Genomic DNA, 25,315 nt, shown 5'->3' with positions numbered 1-25,315 from the left:
CCTGCCTATTAATACACGGCTTGTTATAACGGGCTTCTGATAGGAAATCATCACCCATTGGTCTGTTAAAACGTAGTTCACGCTTTGCTTCCACCCTCCACAGCCTACAGCAGGGCACTCAAAGGCCTGTGCACATTGTCCACCTCCGCCTAAAAATAGTTCCCTGATCTTCAGTGACAAACCGGATTTAAAATGTGTTCTTTATTTTCATATTAATCTTAAAGACTGGTTATTTCTTTTTTCCTGGACCCTGGTTGCCCAGTTAGATGATGATTTATTTTCAAGATAAAAAGTGTTTAAATGACATTGCAGCTGAGTTTTCTTTGGGTGCTTGGTTAGATGGTGATGTAATCTTGTCTCATTCACCAATAATATTGAAATTCATGACATAAATTAAATGGTTATTTGACGTTACAACGCATGCCATTACACCTCATGCCGTTGCAACGCCAAACCTTACTGCGACTTGCTGTCAGGGAATCACGGAAGTTGGAATAGATTAATTTTCTATTCCAACTCCAGTGTTTGCAACAGTAGGGAAGGTGTTGGAGTTAAATCTACCACCTTCTCCCCACTGCTTTACAACTTTTTCATTGCAACGGCATGCAGGGTAGAGGCATGCGTTGTAACGGTTGCGGTGTGAACTCTGTTTCCCAAAATAAATGCCTGCTATTTAAAAAACAGCATTAGTAAAATAGTTACATCTCTGAATGATTTAAAAAAATAAATAAATGCAATGCCAAATTATGGCAAAAAAAATAATTTACCATTGCAATACCATCCGAGGCCTGAGCTACTGACCCTGCCTGTGACTTTTCATTTTCTTTTAAGCCTTGCATGGGAGGGCAAATAATTCCAGTTATTCCTATTTTTGATGAGGTCCGAGTCTAGTCCTGATACATTAAACTCCAAGCATGATATGACGCCGTACCAGGACGTGGTTGAGTGGTCCTTCTTCTGTGTTTATCTTTGTCGCCTCCAGGTGAAGAGAAGCATTGGCAGGGGTGCTTCTTCCTCTTTAAAGGAATTACATTGAGTGATAATAGGTCAGCTAACGAGAGAATATACAAAGATGCCTCCTGTCCTATGTGCTAATCTCAGCAGCGCTGCTGTCTAAGCACACTATGAACCTCAGCAGCGCTGCAGTCTAAGCACACACCATGAACCTCAGCAGCTCTGCTGTCTAAGCACACTGTGAACCTCAGCAGCTCTGCTGTCTAAGCACACTATGAACCTCAGCAGCTCTGCTGTCTAAGCACACCATGAACCTCAGCAGCTCTGCAGTCTAAGCAAAGAGTGAACCTCAGCAGCACTGCTGTCTAAGCACACCATGAACCTCAGCAGCGCTGCTGTCTAAGCACACCGTGAACCTCAGCAGCTCTACTGTCTACACACACCAAGAACCTCAGTAGCTCTACTGTCTACACACACCAAGAACCTCAGTAGTTCTACTGTCTAAGCACACCATGAACCTCAGCAGCTCTGCTGTTTGAGCACACTGTGAACCTCAGCAGCTCTGCTGTCTACGCACACTGTGAACCTCAGCAGCTCTGCTGTCTAAGCACACCGTAAACCTCAGCAGCTCTGCTGTCTAAGCACACCATGAACCTCAGCAGCTCTGCTGTCTACGCACAGAGTGAACCTCAGCAGCTCTGCTGTCTAAGCACACCGTGAACCTCAGCAGTGCTGCTGTCTAAGCACACCGTGAACCTCAGCAGCTCTGCTGTCTAAGCACACTGTGAACCTCAGCATCTCTGCTGTCTAAGCACAGCGTTAACCTCAGCAGCTCTGCTGTCTAAGCACAGCGTGAACCTCAGCAGCTGTGCTGTCCAAGCACACCGTGAACCTCAGCAGCTGTGCTGTCTTGGCACAGTGTGAACCACAGCTGCCGATTTCTGCAGCCAGCTCTGCCTTTCATCTCACAGATGATCCTCTTTGTAGCCTGCACTAGTTTTACTCTTACAGCTGCCCCCTCTCTGCAGTCTGCTCCTCCTTTCATTTTACAGCTGTCCCTCTCTGCAGCATGCTCTACCTTTCATCTAACAGCCTGCTCTGCCTTTCATTTTACAGCTGCCCCTCTCTGCATTCTGCTCCTCCTTTCATTTTACAGCTGCCCCTCTCTGCAGTCTGCTCCTCCTTTCATTTTACAGCTGCCCCTCTCTGCAGCCTGTTCTACCTTTCATCTTTCAGCTACCGCTCTCTGCAGCCTGCTCTACCTTTCATCTTACAGCTGACCCTCTCTGCAGCCTGCTCTACCTTTCACCTTACAGCTGGCCCTCTCTGCAGCCTGCTCTACCTTTCATCTTACAGCTGCCTTCTTTGTAGCTTGCTCTACCTTTCATCGTACAGTTCCCCCTCTCTGCAGCCTGCTCTACCTTTCATCTTACAGCTGACCCTCTCTGCAGCCTGCTCTACCTTTCACCTTACAGCTGGCTCTCTCTGCAGCCTGCTCTACCTTTTATCTTACAGCTGCCTTCTTTGTAGCTTGCTCTACCTTTCATCTTACAGTTCCCCCTCTCTGCAGCCTGCTCTGCCTTTCATCTTACAGCTGCCTTCTTTGTAGCCTGCTCTACCTTTCATCTTACTGTTGCCCCTCTCTGCTGCCTACTCTACCTTTCATCTTAAAGCTCCCTCCTTCAGAATGTGAAGAGGGCCTCGGAGCCCCCCGTGTCTCACTGACATTCCTCTGCCTCGTAACCAGCAGCCGGTCTGGTAACTGCAGGGAGACTGGTGGGGTAGGCACCATCACTGGAAGGAAAAGACCTGCCCTCTGGTTAAGAACTATTCCATTTGAGCCCAAATACCTGAGAAACCGGCTTTAAAAGTGCCCCTCTGTACCATGGCAGGGGCTTCTTTCATGACCATGGATTGGGGCTCGGGTACCCTCACTTCACAAACCTGACGTAATTCACAAATGTTATCAATGGGAACCTTTATCACCACATTAACAGAAAAGAGGCAATCATGTAAACATTTAAATACATTTTTAAATATATGTCTGAGCCCCTCCTATGACGTATATTTAGAAATCAATGACGTGATAAGAACTGCTCAGCTCTGTACCTCAGGGTCTGTAGTTTGCAGTTTGGATGTTTTAGGCCTTCACACAACTTCTTCACTCCAGCGTCTCTCAGCTCATCATTGCCACTCAGGTCGAGCTCTGTGAGAGACGAGTTTGTTTCCAGGACAGAGGCGAGGTCTTCGCAGCATGAACCTGTGAGGTCGCAGCCTCGCAACCTGCAGGAGAGAAGAGACATGGAGAGGAGTAAAGCAGAGCACAGTCAGGGGCGTCACAACTTCAGTTTATCTTCATTTCCTTCCCGTCCTTGACTTACTCCCCTCTAGTGACACATCCCACCTTACACATCCAACCACGCCCTGTTTATAAAGGAATCTCATGGGGGGAGACCTCAGACGAGCAGAGGCGGAGCTGAATGGACATATTTATAAATATATTAATACACTTTTTATGCTGGAGACCCTCTGCCGTGGTGTGAATGGTGAATTCACAACTTTAGCAGTTATTGGAGCCATTAGTATATTTACACGGGGTGTGATGCACACAGAGAGATGTTTTCATCAGAGGTCCCTGTGGGACGAGGTGTTTATTCAGAAAATAAAATAGTATATTAATAAATAGACTAACATCACATGTTGGGTACTTTTCAGGTGTTCATATTTTGGAGTGCCGACATAAGATAAGGGATACACGGCACACGTGTGAATTTGCCAGGATGGGTGAGTAATCCCTCTTTAGGTATGTAATTAGATTACATAAGCACTCCTCGTTGTCAATGTTTAACTCGTAATGTTGGCTCCTGGGTAAGTATTCTTTTATCTCCACTGGGTCTGACCCTATAGTGGTGCTTTCCTAGCTCGGCTGCGCTGATAAACTTCGGACCCAAAGTAGCGGATTTGAGATCAAGGGTCATCGCTCTTCACCGCAGGTGGGTTCTGTTTTCATCCAATCACCGACCTCGGGGTTGTTATGGAATTACTATGAAATGTTGTTTTGTTGGAATGTAACATTTTTCACCGAAGTTCCTGTCCCGGATATTGTTTCTCATTCCTGTCTTGATGCTTGTACACGTCACTGGAGACGTTGATATTTGGTAATAAACACAGTATTTGTCTTTTTAATGTGCATGCCTGCCCGAGCTGTCTGTCCACAGAGGAGACAGACAAGTCTCCACCACGGTTAAACTAGGGTCGACCCGCTTTATAATTCATCGTTCAGCCGTAATGTCGGCGGTGAGGATCAGAAAACATTTCGGGGGGGGGGGGGGGGGGGGCTGAACCTTTGATCAGTAGGCAGAGTGGAGCTGCAGGGCCTCCAACAAGGGGTGAAACAACAGCAAGGCCTAATTAGCATTCAAATGGTCTTTTAAAGACCTGTGAAACGTTTGGGTGCGGCTGTGTGTGTGCCCGGGATCTGTCTCATAACGGGCTGTCACACACGAGGGTGGGGCTGAAGCCCGGTGAGTCCAATGGGTGCTGCGCGCCTGACTCCCAGCGCTTCCCCCGATGGCTGTTGCTCTTGCGCACATCCGTCTGTCCCTCCTACGGGCTCTGTGATGCTCTCCTACAGAACAGAAGCGTCAGCTCCTCAGCAGCAGGGGGGGCAGACAGCAGAGGTTGTAGTGTGAGGGGGCACCACAGATGTAGGGCAGCTGTGCCCACAGGGTGCTGGGGAGACTGCGATGCAGTGGGGGCAGGTGAACTGTGCTGACAGGGTGCTGCGGGTGCAGGGGGGCAGGTGAGCTGACAGGGGGCTGGGGAGACTGCCGATGCAGTGGGGGCAGACAGCAGAGGTTGTAGTGTGAGGGGGCACCACAGATGTAGGGCAGCTGTGCTCACAGGGTGCTGGGGGAGCCTGCGATGCTCTTACAGAACAGAAGCATCAGCTCCTCGGCAGCGACGAGGGGCCACAACAGTGTGCTGTGGAAGTAGGGGGGTTGGCAGACAGCATGAGTTGTAGTGTTCAGGGGGCCGCCTGCAGATGTTGGGCAGCTGTACGACAGGGTGCTGAGAGAGACTACGGATGCAGTGCTGGCAGGAGGGCAATGGTGGCGCTGTGCTGTGGATGCAGTGTTGGCAGGAGGACAGTGGTGGCGCTGTACTACGGATGCAGTGTTGGCAAGAGGACAGTGGTGGCGCTGTGCTACGGATGCAGTGTTGGCAGGAGGACAGTGGTGGCGCTGTGCTGTGGATGCAGTGTTCCAAAAAACAAAGATAGGGTGCCAATGCTGATGTGAATAATTTCAATAAACAATGAACCAACCAAAACTTGAAGAAAAATTCAAGCCAGGGAATAACTACTTAATAGCTTTTTTATTTTAATATTTTTAGAAAAACAGACTTATATTTTTTCAAATGATTAGACAAAACATCTTCAAAAAAGGACACATACAAATAAAGGGACTAGGTTTTCGTCATCAATCATTCATTGCTACAGCCATATCACAGACACTCAACAGACTTTCGAACCGGGGAAGGACTACAGAAACATATATTACAATCTTAAAATTATATATATACAATTTCTATTTCAGAAAGAAACATAAGGCCACAACCTGCGGACACAGTTTTGCAATAATAATCAACAAAAAGTTTTTGGAATGTACATTCTCCTAGAACAAATGTAATCTTCTGTAGTCCTCTACAGACAGACTCCGCACTACGAACAGACTCCCAACTATAGACAGACCCTCTTTATGGACAGACTTCTCCCAACGGACAAACCCCTTTCTATGTTGAGACTCATCTCTATGGACAGACTCCTGTCTATGGACGAACCACTTTCTATCGTAGAGAGGAGGCTGCCCTTAGAGGGGGGTCTATCCATAGAAAAGAGTCTGTCCATAGCGAGAAGTCTGTCCATAGAGCAGAGTCTGTTCATACACAGGACTTTGTCCATAGAGAGGAGTCTGTCCAAAGAAAGGAGTCTGTCCATAGAGAGGAGTCTGTTCATAAATATGAGTCTGTTTGTAGAGAGGAGTCTATTCTATAGAGAGGAGTCTGTCCGGAGAGGAGTCTGTCCATTGAGAGGACAGACTCCTCTCTATGGACAGACTCCTCTCTATAGAATAGACCCATCTCGATGGAATGGACTCCTTTCTAGGGACAGACTCCTAACTATGAACAGACCCCTTTCTTTGGACAGACTTCTCACTATGGGCTATCTCTTCTCTATGCACAGACAACTTTACAATCAGACACCTCTCCATGGACCGACCCCTCTCTACGGACAAACTCCTTCTGATTGACAGACTCCTCTCTATGGAAAGACTTTCTTTTTGACACTCTCCTCTCAGACCCCTTTCTATGGATAGACACCTCCCTATTGACAGACTCCGCTCTATGGACAGACTTCTGTTTATAAACACACTCCCATCTAAGAACAGACGCTTCTCGATGGACAGACCCCTTTCTATAGATAGACACCTCCCTATGGGCCAACCCCTCTCTATCGACAGACTCCTCTCTATGGACAGATTTTTCTGTGTGGTCAGACCCCTCTAATGGACATGCTCCTCTCTATGGACAGACTCCTCTCTTTAGGACAGCCCCACTTGCAGATGAACAGGCTGTGCTCTGCCGTCACACAAATGACTTATCACCTCCACATTGTCATTGCAACCTCTTGGACCCAGGGCAGGGGAGTCAGAAAGTTCAATGCACTTCTAAACAACTCTCTAAAAGCTTCAACCACCTTCAGAGGAAGGGAACCAGGTATAAAAATTAGGGCCCTCAGCCCGACTCTTCTCTCTCAGAGGACTGCCTGCTGCTGTGACCTGCTGCATACTCTGCAAGACTGCCTCGCTGCACCTGGAAGGACCCTCAGAGGACTGCCTGCAGCTGTGACCTGCTGCAAGCTCTGCTAGACTGCCTCGCTGCACCTGGAAGGACCCTCAGAGGACTGCCTGCAGCTGTGACCTGCTGCAAGCTCTGCTAGACTGCCTCGCTGTACCTAGAAGGACTCTCAGAGGACTGCCTGCTGCTGTGACCTGCTGCATGCTCTGCAGACTGCCTCGCTGTATCTAGAAGGACTCTCAGAGGACTGCCTGCTGCTGTGACCTGCTGCATACTCTGCAAGACTGCCTCGCTGCACCTGGAAGGACTGCTTTGCTGCCTGGAGCTGCCTTGAGCCCTCAGAGGACTGCCTGCTGCTGAGACCTGCTGCATACTCTGCCAAACTGCCTCGCTGTACCTCGAAGGACTGGTTTGCTACCTGGAGCCTGCTTTGAGACCTCAGAGGCCAGCCCTGCTGTTAATCCACAGCCGTGTCACCTGCACCCAGGACTACCAGAGTGACACTAAAGGTAGACTGAAGGCCTCCTGCTCAGAGCCACAGAGACACCAAAGGCTTCCACCAACTTGAATCCACACATGAACCCCGCCTGAGTGAGTCCTGTACTCCCAAGTCGTGTCCCATCAGTCCTGGACCCTTAGTTGAGATGAGAAAGGTGCCCTGATGCCCAAAAACTAAAACTGCAATTCTCTGATCCATTCTCCCTGACTCCCAGTGTCACTGACTGCTGCGTCCATGACGTGGACACTGGAGACAGTTTGTTATGGATCATTTTAGGACCATAGTACAATTTTCCCGATTCATGCCTTAATATAGGTATAATTCACCATATCCTTACATAGGCATAGAAATCATAACCATATTTAAACTGAGCCTTGCAGCCCAAATACGGCAGGGCTACTTCCACTAGTTCAGAAAATCCTCAACGATTTCTTGGAAAAACCCACCTTCCGCAGCTAGGGACTTCCCCCTGCTTGAATTTTGATTTATACAAGAACTCGTGGAGTTTTCAGAAAATTGAGTCTCTAATGACGTTACTATGTCAAACCTTACGACAAACTCGGCGCACCTTCAAGGTATAAGTATGCCCACACTTGCCTAGGCAAAGACACAGTGGTTTGGAGCAGATCGACTATCTACTTGCCTTACGCGCCCTGCAGCAGCAAGCGCGGGAGGAAACCGACCCTCCAGCTGACGCACTGAGAGACAATGTGTTTTCTCCAGCCGAGAAATCCAGCTCCAGTGTTTCCAGGCTACCCTTGCGGGTTGCTGGGAAAGCGAGTCCTGAGAGAGAGATACCAGACCTCCTCCATTCTAAAACCAAGGTACGGAGCTGATTAGACCCTTAGAGAATTCTTGGATTAGATTCTTGGCAAAGAATACTAAACTTAAGCTACACCTCACTTACTTTTTCCCTTTTACTAGACCTAGGTTAGGTACACTGGTGTAGGCGTATTTTAGAAGCACCAGTTGAGTACTTTTAGTAATTATTTATTATTGTATGTATTTTATCTATTTTATGACTTAGAAACCATACCCTGCTTTTACAGTATTATTTTATAATATTCTTCGTACTGTACGCACTGTACTTTGCATCCAGTATTTCGATTGTAGCAGTTCATTTCCTCTGCATGAGAAAGAAAACTGGTCAATAAATACTTTTATTGAAAACACCCGTCTCTCTATTTCTCGGCAACTCTGGTGAAACGAAGCATGCACGATTGACTGAGTGAAATAACTATCTATTGTTTCCACGACTCTGAAGATACGTTTTATCTTGGGGAAACAAAGTTGTCATGTTTATGCGGTTGTCAGAAACGAATCCCTTCTTGTGAATTCGAGAAAGTTTCTAGTGACCTCTGAGCTAGCTGGCACTCACAATTAAGTTTAGTATACTCAGTAGAGACCTAGTCGACTTCAGTGCTACGTCTAAACTACAGGATATATTATTCCAATGCGCAAAGCCTATTGGGAATATAGGAACTACACTACAAGTTCTCTTGTTAATCACAAAACGTACAGGGTGACTGACAGGCTGAGAGCTTGCATTAAGGAGGAGGTCTCCAAGATCTTTGCATTAGGGGGGATTGAGTCCTGGTCCCAAAGGCTTTGTCCCAAAGGCTGCCGCACCTGGTGCCACACCCGAACTTCGGTTCTGTGTGGACTACCAAGAACTCAATTCAGTGACTAGGACTGAGGCGCACCCCATCCCCAGAGCTGATGAGCTCATTGATTGGTTAGGGGCTGCCCGGTTCCTCAGCACGTTTGATTTGATGTCTGGGTACTGGCAGATCGCCTTGACTGATGGGGCCAAAGAGAGGTCAGCATTCTCCACAGTAGATGGGCATTTCCAGTTCTGTGTTATGCCCTTAGGGATGAAGAATGCCCCTGCCACCTTTCAGAGGTTGGTCAACCAGGAGTTGGCTGGACTGGAAGAGTTCAGTGCTGCCTACCTGGATGAGATTGCAGCGTTCAGCGCCATTTGGGAAGAACATCTGCGCCACCTCCGGGAAGTGTTGATGGCTCTGCGGAGAGCAGGCCTCACGATCAAGGGTGGGTAAGTGCCAGATCAGGCAGGGTTCTGTGGTGTACTTGGGACACCAGGTTGGGAGCTGCCAGGTTAGCCCCTACAGTCCAAGATTGAGACCATCCTGGATTGGGAGCCCCCCAAGACCCAGACAGAGGTGAGAGCCTTTCTAGGACTCATGAGGTACTACAGGAGGTTTGTCAAGGGGTATGGCAGCATCGTTGCACCCTTGACAGAGCTGACTTCCAGGAAGCAGCCCAAGAAAGTGAACTGGACTGACACCGGTCAGAAAGCTTTGGATGCCCTGATGACTGCCATGTGCACTGTGCCCGTGTTTCAGGCGCCCAACATCTCTAAAGAGTTTATTGTTCAGACAGACGCTTCAGAGCATGGTGTGAGGGCTGTTTTGTCACAGATGAATGAGAAGGGCCTAGACCAACCTGTAGCCTTCATCAGTAGGAGGTTACTTCCACAAAAACTGGGGTGGAGTGAAATTGAGCGAGAGGTATTTGCTGTGGTTTGGGCACTGAAGAAGGTGAGGCCATACTTGTTTGGGACTCCCTTCCGGGTTCAGACAGACCACAGGCCCCTCAGATGGTTGATGCAGATGAGGGTTGAGAATCCAAAGCTGTTGAGGTGGTCCATTTTCCTACGGGGGTAGACTTCACGGTGGAAGACCGCCTTGGTATTGAACATCTTATCTCAGATATCAGCTAGAAACGCTACCTGTGAAGCGCTGAGCACGCTACTTTTATTCACGAGCTGTGCGAGTAATTCTGCTAGTTTTTATCGTAATTTTAAAAACTGTTTATTTCCACTCTGTATTGCATACAGCATACTCTTAGGCCACTTGCACGCATTATCGCCACTTTGTCACGGCTCTAGCTGCCGTTAGGGCTTCAGACCGGGGTCAGGGATTTCCTCCCACGGCGGCCATCTTGAGTGTGGGCTAGAGCGGTGTGAGCGCTCTAGTGTCCCACATAAAAGGAGCCCCGGGACAGCGTTCGCGAGATCTTATCTCAGATATCAGCAAGAAACGCTACCTGTGAAGCGCTGAGCACGCTACTTTTATTCACGAGCTGTGCGAGTAATTCTGCTAGTTTTTATCGTAATTTTAAAAACTGTTTATTTCCACTCTGTATTGCATACAGCATACTCTTAGGCCACTTGCACGCATTATCGCCACTTTGTCACGGCTCTAGCTGCCGTTAGGGCTTCAGACCGGGGTCAGGGATTTCCTCCCACGGCGGCCATCTTGAGTGTGGGCTAGAGCGGTGTGAGCGCTCTAGTGTCCCACATAAAAGGAGCCCAGGGACAGCGTTCGCGAGATCTTATCTCAGATATCAGCTAGAAACGCTACCTGTGAAGCGCTGAGCACGCTACTTTTATTCACGAGCTGTGTGAGTAATTCTGCTCGTTTTTATCGTAATTTTATAAACTGTTTATTTCCACTCTGTATTGCATACAGCATACTCTTAGGCCACTTGCACGCATTATCGCCACTTTGTCACGGCTCTAGCTGCCGTTAGGGCTTCAGACCGGGGTCAGGGATTTCCTCCCACGGCGGCCATCTTGAGTGTGGGCTAGAGCGGTGTGAGCGCTCTAGTGTCCCACATAAAAGGAGCCCCGGGACAGCGTTCGCGAGATCTTATCTCAGATATCAGCAAGAAACGCTACCTGTGAAGCGCTGAGCACGCTACTTTTATTCACGAGCTGTGCGAGTAATTCTGCTAGTTTTTATCGTAATTTTAAAAACTGTTTATTTCCACTCTGTATTGCATACAGCATACTCTTAGGCCACTTGCACGCATTATCGCCACTTTGTCACGGCTCTAGCTGCCGTTAGGGCTTCAGACCGGGGTCAGGGATTTCCTCCCACGGCGGCCATCTTGAGTGTGGGCTAGAGCGGTGTGAGCGCTCTAGTGTCCCACATAAAAGGAGCCCAGGGACAGCGTTCGCGAGATCTTATCTCAGATATCAGCTAGAAACGCTACCTGTGAAGCGCTGAGCACGCTACTTTTATTCACGAGCTGTGTGAGTAATTCTGCTCGTTTTTATCGTAATTTTATAAACTGTTTATTTCCACTCTGTATTGCATACAGCATACTCTTAGGCCACTTGCACGCATTATCGCCACTTTGTCACGGCTCTAGCTGCGGTTAGGGCTTCAGACCGGGGTCAGGGATTTCCTCCCACGGCGGCCATCTTGAGTGTGGGCTAGAGCGGTGTGAGCGCTCTAGGGTCCCACATAAAAGGAAACGGTTGTCTCCCGCGCTGGCGGTCGCGTTTGCGAGAGCGCCGTCCCTGCGCCGGAGTCTCGCCTGAGTCAGCCCGTCTGCGCCCGTCAGCGTCCTGGAGGCGCTCGGGGCGCGAGCCAGGCGGGTCTCATTTAGCACTTAGCAGGATGTACACTAAAGAGGAACTTTTGACCTATAATACACATACTGCTCCATGTCAGCGAGTCATCCCCTATTCCGCAGGGGCTATTACTAAATGTGTCATGTGCGGGTGGATTCCTGGTTTTACCGAAACCCCTCCGTGCAAGCTCCCCCTTTAGGCAGCAAATGTGCATTATTAAACACCAGGTCCCTTCCCCAACATGCTCTTGACATCCATAATCTTCTAACACACAATGAAACGGATTGTCTCTTTCTCACGGAGACATGGCTCGGTGAGGGATCGGACCCTGATCTGGCCATCGCCATCCCTCCTACACATGCTGTTTCCCATCGAGACAGAAGTAAGGGCAGGGGAGGTGGAGTGGCGCTCATTATTAAGAGGCACATTCCATGTACTATCCTGCCTGTGGATGACCTACCAGGCTGTGAGACCCTAGCCTTCTCCTTGGCCCTCTCCTCCCATCAATCCTGCTTTGGGCTCTTGCTTTATAGACCTCCTGGCCCTCTCTGCTCTTTCACCGAGGATTTGTTCTCGATTATTTCCACACTCAGTCTTAGGGCAAAACACTGCCTAATCCTAGGGGATTTTAACATCCACATGGATAAGGTTGAGGATCCTGAAGTGCAAAAATTCCTGGATATGACATCTTCGGTGGGATTTCATATGTACTTGCAGGCACCTACACACGAGAAAGGGCACATTTTAGATCAAATCTTCTCGACCGTTCCGGTGTCCCTCTCCTCCCTTGCCCCAGTCCTCTGGTCGGACCATTTCCTAGCGGACTTTGTGATAGTACATCATTTAGCGTCCGCTCGCGATGTGCAGCGGCAAATAGCACGTATGCCTAGAGCCTTCCACAAAGTCACCCCAGCCATGCTTACTCGGGCCTTAGAAACCTATCCTTGTGTTTTCACAGGCAGGTTGGAGGACGATGTAGTGTGTTTTCAGAACTGGCTCACTGCACGTTTGGAAGCCTTGGCACCACCCCGCCAGGTCAGATCAGAACTGGCAAGAGCGTCGGCCCCGTGGTTTTCTGCTGCCTTGGCTGGTAAGAGAAGGCACTGCAAGAGGCTGGAGAGAATTTGGCGGAGGCAGTATGATACATCTGCTAAGCAGTCTTATAGAGAAGCAGTGAGGGAATATCATCGGGAGATCACAGCAGAGAAAAAATCATTTTTAGCTAAAAGGATTGTGGAAGCAGATAACTCCTGCAAAGAGATCTTTAAAATTGTTAAAGAGTTTATCTCTCCTTCCTGCTGCACTCCCACGTCTGTCTTCTCGGAACCATGGATTACGGAGCTTGCAGCATTTTTCACTAATAAAATTCGTACCATCCAGTCGGCCTTGCAAGGAGCTCATAACATCTCGGATTCCGGCTATGTGGCCGACGGCTCTCTTAATCCCTGGTTACACTCATCTGCATTGGACACGGATACTTCGGGTCCTACTCTTGACTGCTTTCCTGTTTTAGAGCTTCATGCCTCGCTTGACCTCTTGTCCAACTTGAAATCTGGCTCTCCACTTGACCCTTGCCCCGCCAAGTGTCTTGCGACCTTGGCTCCTGCTCTTAACTCTATCATCAACCCTATTATTAACTCATCTCTGAGTTCGGGCAAAGTCCCCTCATCTTGGAAGCAGGCCCTAGTCCTTCCCCTTATTAAAAAGCCGAATGCAGATGCCAAATTGCATTCCAACTACAGGCCAATCTCGTTGCTGCCCGCTTTGGCCAAAATAGCGGAAAAGCATGCACACACCACCCTAGCCAACTTTCTAGAGGTCAATTCCTTGTTACATCAGTCACAGTCCGGGTTTAGATCTAACCTGAGTACAGAAACCGCTCTACTCGAGGTGACCGAGGCTGTGAAGGAAACTTTGGACAGGGGTGGAAAGGCCTTGCTCATCATGCTTGATCTGTCGGCGGCCTTCGACACTGTTCCCCACGACCTTCTCCTGACAAGACTCTGGGAGATTGGCCTGAGGGGAACGGTGTTCGAATGGTTTCAATATTTCTTGTCCGACCGCAGACAAACGATCTGGGCTCCCCCTTCTCCGCCCCTATGCCGCAGCTTGAGGTGGGGGTCCCGCAGGGCTCCATACTCAGCCCCTCTCTTTTCAACATCTTTATGACACCTTTAGCGGCGCGAGTAGAGGAGCTAGGGGCTCAGATCGTCTCCTATGCGGATGATACACAGCTTCTGTTCACTTGTGACAGGGGCTGTGACTTCGACGGAGCGGCCATCGGGAAGTGTCTGGAGTTTGTGTTTGATTGGTTCGGGAAAAGCGGCCTCAAATGCAACTCAGACAAATCCGAGATATTGTTTTTTGGTTGTCCCGCCGACCCGAGATGGAAGCACTGGTGGCCTTCGGCCATGTTCCCCCCTGCCAGCGATTCTGTTACAGCTAAGAATCTGGGCATGCTGGTTGATAACACCCTCTCCTTCAAGGCCCAGGTAGCTGGCCTGACGGGGAAGTGCTTCGCCATCCTAAGGATGTTGAGAAAGTTTCTGCCGTACCTATCTTTGGAGCACAAGAGGATAACGGTGCAGGCCTTGATAGGCTCACGCCTGGACTATGCCAACATCCTTTATTTGGGTCTTTCTGAATATCTGCTGACCCGCCTGCAGGTAGTCCAAAATTCGGCAACCAGGGCAATCTTTGGTCTTACCAGAAGAGCCAGGGCTAGCAACCTCCTTGTTACTCTGCATTGGCTGCCGATTCGAAAGCGCATCTCTTTTAAGACCTTAACCACAGCTTTTAAGGCGCTACACAATTTCGGCGCTGGCTATCTGCAGCGAAGGGTCAACTTCTATCTTCCATCTAGACCCTTGAGGTCGGCTTCCCAGGCCAATGCAATCGTGCCGGCAGTGAGACGTATTCGTTGTGGAGGTCGCTCTTTTAGTTACCTGGCCCCCGTCTTTGGAACACTCTGCCCCTGATGTTGCGAACGTGCTCCAATTTGTCTACCTTTAGAAAGGGACTTAAAACTCATCTTTTTGCCCTGTAAGCTGTTCTTGTGGATTTTTAGTGCCGCTTTGGCTGTCTTGTTAGTTGCTGGTATTTGTGTAATGATCTACAGCGTCGGGACGCTCTTCGGATCAGCTGAGCGCTTTACAAAACCCACAGTAACATAACATAACATGCCAATGCTGATGGTCTGTCCAGATTTATCAGCCTTAGTGAAGAGAACTCCCAAGGGGAGAGTAGTTCTCCCTATATTTCAGCTGGAGGGGACACGTGTTATACCTGGCACCTTTGGCGTGGGTCTCCCTTCCATTTTTTGCTGTTGCCTCCTGTATTTTTGCAATGTTCTTTGCTGGTCTAGATGATTTGGGCACTTTGCCACTGCTATTCGGTGCCAAAGTGAAAGTGCTCCCTATGGTAAATTGTTGTATTGGATTAGTAACTCCATGATTGGCTTATTAGATTTACTTATCAGACCCCAGTACAGTGCACCATGTTTGTCCAGGGCCTGTTAATCAAATGCTGCCGGTGGGCTTGCAGCACTGGTTGTGCCACCCACAGAAGCAGATTGTAAAGTATGACTCTGGCCTGCCATTCCAAGGCCTGTGTGCAGTCTGTGACTTCCATGCCAACTTGGCAAGTGCACCCACTTGCCAGTCCCTAAACCTTCCCTTTTCTACATATTAGTCACTCCTAAGATAGGCCCTAAGGAAGGGTGCATTGTATGTATAAGGTAGGACATGCCCTGATGTGCCTGGCATGTCTGTTAAATATTGCAGGGATCCCTGTTAGCATGAGCTGAAAGCCATTTTGTACTTGTCAGCCATTTAGTTAGCCAGAGCCTTGCACATGCTCAGAAAGGACTAGCTTATAGAATGCACCTGCTCCTAGTATAGAACTGTCAGGCTATTCTTGCTGATGTAAGGAGAAATGTCTCTCCTCCCACTTTGTTGAGCAAGCACATTTTGTATACCCATATTAGTCATTTTGCATGCTGGTATATGCCAGGACCTCCCTTTGGTTTTATGCTGACTATGTAACCTATGCATACCCAAGGCCCCTGCTCTCTGTACTCCTTAGAATGCCTCCTACAGTGACCTGAGGGTACTGTGTGACGCAATCTCCCTCATCTGAGATAAATAAACATGTTATTTTTATATTCTCCAGTTTGGTATCAACGGTGGTAGCCACTGTGGCTCCGTGTAGTCCAGCCAGGCTGGCGAGGGAGTCACCATCCAAGCCATTGTTTAACCCTACTCTTAAAACTTTGAAGCATGACTGTAAGGTTCTCGAGCGGAGGAATGGTTATTGCTCAGCTGACAAGCAGAAACTCAGAACCCAGCAGAAAATATATTATGCAGCGGTTACGCTTGCCAAAGGGCAATTCTTCTCTGCCTGCATTGATTCAGCTAGTAACAGCTCTAAAGTAATATTTGCGATTGTCCAGAGCTTCATGCCTCCGATGGCTCAGGCAAGTGTGCCGTTATCCTCACCTTCCTGGTGTAACACCCTCTCCTGCTATTTTAGGGAAAAGATTTGGGCGATTCAAGCAACATTTATTCCCTGCATTAGCCGTATGGACATACCTTTGGAACGTCACTCTGCTGGTACAGCCCCCTCCTGGTCCGCTTTTAGGATGGTGGACCCTTTGGAGTGTTACAAAATCCTGAAGGGACTAAAGTCAAGCTCACCCTTGGACCCTTGTCCAGCAAGGACACTGGCAGCAGTTGCCGAGGATATCAACACGAAGGTAACCACCATTATAAATCTGTCTCTCCAGAAAGGGGTGGTTCCACGGGCTTGGAAAGAGGCCAAGATCCTCCCTCTTCTAAAAAATCCATCACTGGATCCCCTCTGACCAGGGAATTACAGTCCTATCTCCCTCCTTCCTGCCATGGCGAAAATGTGTGAGAAGGTGGTCAATAAGCAGTTGACCGACTTTGTGGAAAGGGAGATGCTCCTGCACCCTACGCAATCAGGGTTCAGGGCATCACATAGCACAGAAACGGTGCTGGTGGAGGTGGCGGAAGCCATTCAGGAGTGTCTGGACGCCGGCGGGAGAGCAGTTTTATTTAGCTTGACCTCTTGGCCACGTTCGACACGGTACCACACGCACTTCTTCTTTCCCGTTTGGTTTAGATTGGTCTGGCAGATGTCGTGTAGGATTGGTTTCGATCATTTCTGGATGAGCTTGTCAAGCAGATCTGGATTTCTCCTTCCTCCTCCGCCCCTCAATCGGCATCTATGGGTGTCCCTCAGGGTCCCTCCCTTAGCCCCCTTCTCTTTAACATATATATTACACCGCTGATCTATCTGGCGGAGGAGTTGGGGGCTAAGGTGATGGCATATGCAGATGATAAGATACAACAAAAGGGGGGAGAGAGAGGGAAGTGGATTCAGTCTCCCTAGGCATTATGAATAAACAAAATAGAATCCACTCAGAAGGTGGCAGTGATCCCTAAGGTGATGGGGAACACACAGTCTTGTTTAAATGCCCCTCACACACCAACAGGCCCCTTGGTGTCATGCTTCATCATTGGGGCCTTCGCATCGCTCTACGGGATGCGGCGTGCTACGACTCACGGCTACGTAGGAGCACTAAGTAGTGAACTATGTGAGGGTGTGTGTATACTGGGGGAAGAGTGTGAGTGAGGTGAGGTGAAAAAAGTGAGTAAAAATACCTGGCACGTAGGAAAACAATTATTTATTATGTCCTCGGCTGGTATTAATAAAAGGTGCAGAATCTGGTTGATAATATACGTACTAGGGTATATCAACCATCAGGGTGTCAACATGTTTCGGAGCGCAAGGCTCCTTCTTCAGGACGAGGATATGCACTCTATCCTCACCTTACTCACATGAGAATGTGAAAGTGTTTGAAAATTAATAAAAAATAAATGTGTAATTTACCTATCAGTGTTTATAAATAGGTATGTTCGTTGCGCCCAATTGGCGTTTGAAAAAACCTGTGAAAAAAAAGACATAATAAATATACTAGTCGGATGTCCAGGAACATAGAGAACATATGTTAGACGGACCGGAAGGGTCGGCCGAGGATACGGGGAGAGGTCTCCGGGGAGAGCCGTCTCCAGCGATCGTACAGACAAGTAACTTCCCCCCCACAGACGTACACCACACAAGGATAAGGTTCAACGATACTTTATAAGCAATTCTTCAAGTACGGTAGATTGATACAAGGAGGTCTGGACTCAGGGGTCCCCTCGGTTCTGGTCTCTGGATTGGGAAAAGGGTAGCGGGACAGTCTTGTTACCAATTGGATAGATGAAATAGCTCTCAATCCTCGAGCTCGGCGTTCTAGATGATCGGGCCGCGGCGGAGCCAGCAGGTCCCAAGATGGTTGAAGGTAGCGACGGTCCGCGGCGGAGCCAGCAGGTCCCGATGAAGATGGTAGTTACAAACGGTCCGCGGCCACGCCAGCAGGTCCCGACGACGATGAAGGTTTAGGAAGGTTGCGGCAGCGCCAGCAGGCAGGACGATAGTTCGCAAGGCAGAGCTACGGCAGCGCCAGTAGTCCGTCAAGGATGAGTTCTTCTCTGCGTCTCTCGACTCCAGGATACAACTGCCTTCCTGTTCTGGAGCTGCCCCAGTTATAGGTCTGGCGCCCTTTGATGTCCGGACCCTCGCACTTGGAGGTCGGGAGGTCCGGGATGAGGGAGTCCAGACACCCAGCAGGGGGGTGGAGCCAGCGCCCGGGGAGGCTGGGGGCGATCGGCACCTGGCGGGGGAGAGCCATCGACACCTCCTTCTCCCATTGACCTGCCAAGTAGTCCGCTCACCTCCTGGGTGGATGGTGGTGCCGGGATGTCAGGGCCTGGCCAGGCCCAGGGTTAGGGTCGATCGGAGGCCACGCGGCCTCGTGGTGCAGTGTCCAAGATGGCGCCCAGGCCGGGCGAGTGGGCCGGTAGGGAATCGGGCCCATGAGGTCGAGATGTTCGGAAGCAGGGATCCCAGAGGGGACGGGAAACGGGGAGTGGTGGTGTGTAACACTTGAGGAGCCGGGCTCGGGCCCGGTCGGGCAGAGGGGGAGCGGGCCCTTCATGTGGCCTGTCCAACATGCGTCCCCCCCAGCTGAAGGCGGGGAGAGTCACCCATCCTCTTGGGGAATCTCCTCGTCGAGGCGGAAAAAGCGTGACAGGCCATCCGCGTTGGCGTGGTCTTGCCCAGGTCGATGTTCCACAGTGAAGTCCATCCCCTGCAGGGAGATGGACCAACGTAGTAGTTTCGGGTTTTCCCCCCGCATCTGCATCAGCCACTGCAGGGGTCGATGATCGGTCTGTACCCGAAAGTGGGTGCCGAAGAGATAGGGCCGGAGCTTTTTGAGGGCCCATACCACGGCGAAGGCCTCCCTCTCGATGGTGCTCCAGCGTTGTTCTCGGGCCAGAAGTCGCCTGCTGATGAAAGCCACTGGCTGGTCAAGGCCTTCGGGGTTTAATTGAGACAGGACCGCCCCAATGCCATGGTCGGAGGCATCCGTCTGGACGATGAACTCCCGGCTGTAGTCGGGGGCCTGGAGCACAGGGGCGGAGCACATGGCGGCCTTCAGTTGCTCGAAGGCTGCTTGACAGTCTGGGGTCCAGTTGACCTTCTTTGGTTGGTTTTTGGATGTGAGTTCCGTGAGGGGCCCCACTATGCTACCATAGTCTTTCACGAACCGCCGGTAATAGCCTGTGAGTCCCAAAAAGGCGCGTACCTCGGTCTGGGTGATGGGGGGCTGCCAAGACTGGATGGCGGCGATCTTGAGCTGCAGAGGGGCCACCAGGCCGCTTCCCACCTGGTGTCCGAGGTAGGTCACGGACTCCTGACCAATTTGGCATTTGCTGGCCTTGATCGTGAGGCCAGCTCGCTGAAGGGCCTGTAGTACCTCTCGGAGATGGTGGAGGTGGTCGGACCAGTGGTGGCTGTATACAGCGATGTCGTCTAGGTAGGCGGCGCTGAATCCTTCCAGTCCTGCCAGGACCTGATTAACTAGCCGCTGAAACGTTGCTGGGGCATCCTTCATGCCGAAGGGCATGACCTTGAAATGATAATGGCCATCAGGAGTGGAAAACGCAGATCGTTCTTGGGCCCGAGGTGTGAGGCCGATCTGCCAGTAGCCCGCCGTCAGGTCGAAGATACTGAGGTAGCGGGCAGCTCCCATGCGGTCGATTAGTTCATCCGCCCGGGGAATGGGATGTGCGTCTGTTCTGGTGACCGCATTCAAGCCCCGGTAGTCGACGCAGAACCGGAGTTCCGGTGTGGCGCCGGGGGCGGCTGCTTTGGGGACCAGTACTACTGGGCTGGCCCAGGGGCTGTCGGAGGGCTCAATGACCCCGAGCGTGAGCATCTTGGCCACCTCCTCTTGGATGCAGGCCCGTACCCGATCTGGTACGCGGTAGGCCCGGTGGCGGATAGGGGGGCTGTCCCCCGTGTCCACGTCGTGTACGCACCAGGGGGTGACCCCTGGGGTGAGGGAGAACAGGCTGGCGAACTGCAGCAGGAGGTCTCGACATTCTTGGCGTTGTTCCAGGGTGAGGGCCTCTGAGAGTCAGACCCCGTCCACGGAGCCGTCTTTCTCCCGAGTCCGTAGGAGGTCAGGGAGGGGTTCGGAGTCCTCCTCGGCTCCATTGTCTGTGGCCATCAGGAGGCTGAGTTCTGAACGCACGAAATGGGGTTTCAGTCTATTGGCGTGGAGAACCCGGAGGGGGTTCCGTGAGGATTCCATATCGATGAGATAGGGGACAGGGCCCTTGCGCTCGATTACTTTGAAGGGCCCTGTCCATTTATCTTGCAGGGCGCATGGTTCGGTGGGGGACATTACCCATACCTGTTGGCCGGGTTCAAACTCAATGGAGGAGGCATTTTGGTTGTACCACCTTTTCATGTCCTCTTGACTGGCCTCCAAGTTTGCTTTTGCCATCTCTCGGAATCGTCGGGTCTGGTTGCGGAGGGTTAGGAGGTATTTGAAGACATCTGGAGGGTTCTTTAGAGGGGGCATTTCCCAGCCTTCCTTGACTAGGCTGAGCGGCCCTCGCACTGGGTGTCCATACAAGAGTTCAAACGGGCTGAAGCCGAGGGATTTCTGGGGGACTTCTCGGTAGGCAAAGAGCAGGCACGGTAGTAGCACATCCCACTGGCGACGGAGGGGCTCTTCCAACCCCCCAATCATCCCTTTGAGCGTGCGATCGAACCGCTCAACGAGTCCGTTTCCTTGAGGGTGATAGGGGGTCGTGAATCGGTAGGTGACCCCACACTGTTGCCAGAGGGACTTCATGTATTTCGAAATAAAGTTTGTGCCCCGGTCACTGACGACTTCTCGGGGGAAGCCCACACGGGAGAAGATCCCTATCAGGGCCCGGCCGACTACCGGGGCTGTCACAGTTCGCAGGGGAACAGCCTCAGGGTAGCGGGTGGCGTGGTCCACCAGTACCAGGATGAACCGATGTCCTTGTGCGGTACGGGGGTCGAGGGGCCCCACAATGTCTATCCCCACCCTCTCGAACGGGGTGGTGACCACTGGAAATGGTTGCAGGGGGGCTTTCAGTTTGCGGCCGCTCTTCCCACTGGCTTGGCACGTGGGGCAAGATCGGCAGTGCTGGAGGACGTCGTTCCTCATTTTCGGCCAGAAAAAGTGGATCACCAGGCGGCTGTAGGTTTTATCTTGACCCAGGTGGCCAGCCAGGGGGACATCGTGGGCCAGGTTTAGCAAGAAGTCTCTAAAACGGAGGGGCACCACTAGCACTCGACTGGCCCCCAACTCCGCAATTCTCTGTTCACTGTATAGTAGGTCATTGTCCCAATAGACCCAATGTGTTCCGGAAGTATCCCCTGTGCTCTGAGCAAGGGCTTGTTGGCGGAGTCCCTCGAGGGAGGGGCAGGTCTTCTGTTCTTGGCGAAACTGCTCCTGGGTGGGCCCCCCCTCTTGATGCCACTGATCCAGGCCGGAAAGGTCCGGAGGTTGAGCGAGCCCTTCGGGAGCTTGTTCTGGGGGGACGGCACGGTCGATGTCTTCTACTGGAGCGACCGGGGGGGGAGGTGCCGGCCATTCAGGTTCTTCGGGTCGGGGAATGGCACGGGCGGCCATGGACCGGGTGGTGACGCACGCCCAGTCCGGGACGCCCAACATTCCCAGGTGTTCTCTTCGTTCTACGGCGGCCCACGGAGAGCTTTCAAGGTCATTCCCCAGGAGGCAGTCTACGGGGGCGTCGTCTCAGACCGTCACCTTCAACATGCCGGAGACTCCTCCCCACTCGAAGGGGACGCAGGCCATCTGACATAGACTCTCCGAATTATCGGCTGATCGGACAGGGCAGAGAATGTTTGGTAGGATCTGTTCTGGGGTCACCAGGTGACAGCGGACGGCTGTTACACTGGCCCCGGTGTCACGTAGGGCTTCGGCCCGGTGTCCATTGATGCTCACCCATTGGCTGTACTTCCGGGTGTTAGCGGGTAGGGGGACCCGCGGGACCATGTCTCTTCCCCCTAAGCATGCTAGAGCCATGGCGGCTGGCTCCCATTCTTGGTGTTCTTGCTCATATTCCTCCTGTTCCTCAGAGATTTGTTCTTCCCCCAGGGCAGCAGCAGCCACCTGGCGGGGTCTCGGGGTCTGGTTCTGTGGGCAGTTTGGATCGTTTGCGTAGTGGCCGACTCGCTGGCATCGGTGACACGTGACTTTGGCTCTATATCCCGGTCGTGCCGGGGTGCTGCCCCGGTTGGCCGGGGGGGTGGTGCTGGTAGCGGGGGCGGCCGGAGCGTTGTCTCTTCCTCGTCCTTGGCCCCCTCCTCCTCCTCCTCGGGGACGGTGCTGACCGTGGTGGTTCCGGTTCTGTTCATAGGACCCATTTCGGCCCACTCTGGTGATTTCCCACCGGTCAGCCTCGGCGGCGAGCTGTCGTGGATCAGTCATTTTGCTGTCGAGGAGGTGCTGCCAGAGCTCGATGAAGCAATTGTTTGATAGATGCTCCCACACCATGAGATTGAAGAGTTGTTCGTAAGTTGTGACATTGCTTCCTTTGATCCACCCCTCGAAGGCTCGGCTGAAATAGTTTACGTATTCCACCCAAGTTGTACCCAGGATGCGGGTGCAGTCTCGGAACCTCTGACGGTACATCTCGGGTGTGAGCCCATAGCGGGTGAGGAGGGCAGCTTTCATGTGGTCGTAGGAGGTCATCAGATGGTCTGGGAGCTGTAGCAGGGCATCGCGGCCCTCATTGAGGAATCTCCCCCATAGACCGGCTCCCCAGTCGCTTCGATCGATCCGGTGGGAGGTCATAGCGATCTCGTAGGCCTTGAACCATTGCTGGATGTCGTCCTCTCGGAAGTATTCTCGAACGACATCCTTGGGGATGTGTACCTTTTTATCTGTTGCCCCTGGGGTGCGGGGTTGCTCGGGCACCCCTAATTCTTTGTTCTGCTTACGTAAGTCGATTTCAGCTAGTTTGCGCTCATGTTCGTATGCCAGTCTTTTTTCCTCAAGCTCTCTTTGTCTTTGCTTTTCCTCTCTTTCTTCTCGGAGCCGCAGATGTTCTAAGTTCAGTTTCTGTTCGGCTAACTTGAGTTCCCCATCCATTTTGAGCCGGGCCATTTCTAGTTCATGTAGTCGTGTTCTTTCTCGTTCCTGGATCTCGTCTTGCGAGAGACCCGTTCTTCGCTCCTCGGGAGCCGTGGTGTCTTTTTCTACTGCTGCGACATTTTGGTCCGGGGGTCTGACGGCCCCGGTTTCTGCCCAGGCCTCCAGGGCATGCTTGAAATCGTCTTTGGTACTTAGACCGGTGGTAGCGATACCTAGTTCGATGCAGAATTGTTTTAATTCACGATGGCTGTATTCTTCCAATTTCTCCATCTGGAATTTCTCGGTGGATCCGCTTTCTTTGGTTGTCATCGTGATTTCGTCGTGGGGTGAGCTACTCTCTGTACGATTATGCGGTGATTCGGATCGCGCCGCTGGCCACCAATGTTAGACGGACCGGAAGGGTCGGCCGAGGATACGGGGAGAGGTCTCCGGGGAGAGCCGTCTCCAGCGATCGTACAGACAAGTAACTTCCCCCCCACAGACGTACACCACACAAGGATAAGGTTCAACGATACTTTATAAGCAATTCTTCAAGTACGGTAGATTGATACAAGGAGGTCTGGACTCAGGGGTCCCCTCGGTTCTGGTCTCTGGATTGGGAAAAGGGTAGCGGGACAGTCTTGTTACCAATTGGATAGATGAAATAGCTCTCAATCCTCGAGCTCGGCGTTCTAGATGATCGGGCCGCGGCGGAGCCAGCAGGTCCCGAGATGGTTGAAGGTAGCGACGGTCCGCGGCGGAGCCAGCAGGTCCCGATGAAGATGGTAGTTACAAACGGTCCGCGGCCACGCCAGCAGGTCCCGACGACGATGAAGGTTTAGGAACGTTGCGGCAGCGCCAGCAGGCAGGACGATAGTTCGCAAGGCAGAGCTACGGCAGCGCCAGTAGTCCGTCAAGGATGAGTTCTTCTCTGCGTCTCTCGACTCCAGGATACAACTGCCTTCCTGTTCTGGAGCTGCCCCAGTTATAGGTCTGGCGCCCTTTGATGTCCGGACCCTCGCACTTGGAGGTCGGGAGGTCCGGGATGAGGGAGTCCAGACACCCAGCAGGGGGGTGGAGCCAGCGCCCGGGGAGGCTGGGGGCGATCGGCACCTGGCGGGGGAGAGCCATCGACACCTCCTTCTCCCATTGACCTGCCAAGTAGTCCGCTCACCTCCTGGGTGGATGGTGGTGCCGGGATGTCGGGGCCTGGCCAGGCCCAGGGTTAGGGTCGATCGGAGGCCACGCGGCCTCGTGGTGCAGTGTCCAAGATGGCGCCCAGGCCGGGCGAGTGGGCCGGTAGGGAATCGGGCCCATGAGGTCGAGATGTTCGGAAGCAGGGATCCCAGAGGGGACGGGAAACGGGGAGTGGTGGTGTGTAACACTTGAGGAGCCGGGCTCGGGCCCGGTCGGGCAGAGGGGGAGCGGGCCCTTCATGTGGCCTGTCCAACAACATAATAGTCGGATGTCCAGGAACTGAAGAAGAAATTTCTCTCCCAATTAGATAAGGGTAAACAACAGAACATAAATGGGGGTCTGGTACCCTGAAAAAGAAGACACTTGAGAAGGACATGTAAACATAAACACATAGACATACATCATAAATGTAATCTCCCTTGGTGGGTGGAGGGAGAATGTGGTAAGGGTAATGGCTTACTTATTTTCAAAATTCAGATGGCTTCATGAGCCTATACGTGGTATTGGGGGTATCTTCCCTCGTTGCCTGGTAAACAACCTAAAAGATAGTAAAGGCTGCATTGTAGGTGGTGGATAGAAGGGATAAACAGAAAAATATATATAAGGCTGCTGATGCACAATGCGCCTCTTCGTTTTTCACAACCCGACTCACGGTTACTGCATGGTTCAATCGCCTGCCTTCCCCTCAACGCGGCTCCGATGAAGTGAGCAGTAGGCGAGAAGACTGGCTATTTATACTCTTCGTTGTGGTGATTAGTGAAGGCAAATTGGGTAATGAATCTCGGAAGTATGCCCAAATACGGCAGCAAACGCCCTGCCGTTTCCGGTGTTGACGCGATCCATGAAGGATTGCGCTGGACGTTACTGCGCC

The 25,315-nt window shown here is 51.6% G+C and overlaps 1 protein-coding gene across 1 annotated transcript in view; it reads right to left on the bottom strand.

The window, feature by feature from the left end:
* Positions 1-25,315, bottom strand: part of LOC147693195 (NACHT, LRR and PYD domains-containing protein 12-like) — a 1,166,314-nt gene that overhangs the window by 229,596 nt on the left and 911,403 nt on the right. The window contains exon 9 of the mRNA XM_086933618.1: positions 3,064-3,237. Within this exon, the coding sequence (XP_086789744.1) occupies positions 3,064-3,237 (174 nt within the window). The remainder of the gene's footprint in view (positions 1-3,063; positions 3,238-25,315) is intronic.

The sequence above is a fragment of the Lissotriton vulgaris genome, chromosome 8 (assembly GCF_964263255.1).
Source record: "Lissotriton vulgaris chromosome 8, aLisVul1.2, whole genome shotgun sequence".
In the NCBI taxonomy this organism is placed as follows: Eukaryota; Metazoa; Chordata; class Amphibia; order Caudata; family Salamandridae; genus Lissotriton; species Lissotriton vulgaris.
Note: the sequence above shows the minus strand (reverse complement) of the source record. Positions and strands in the feature narration are given on the sequence as shown.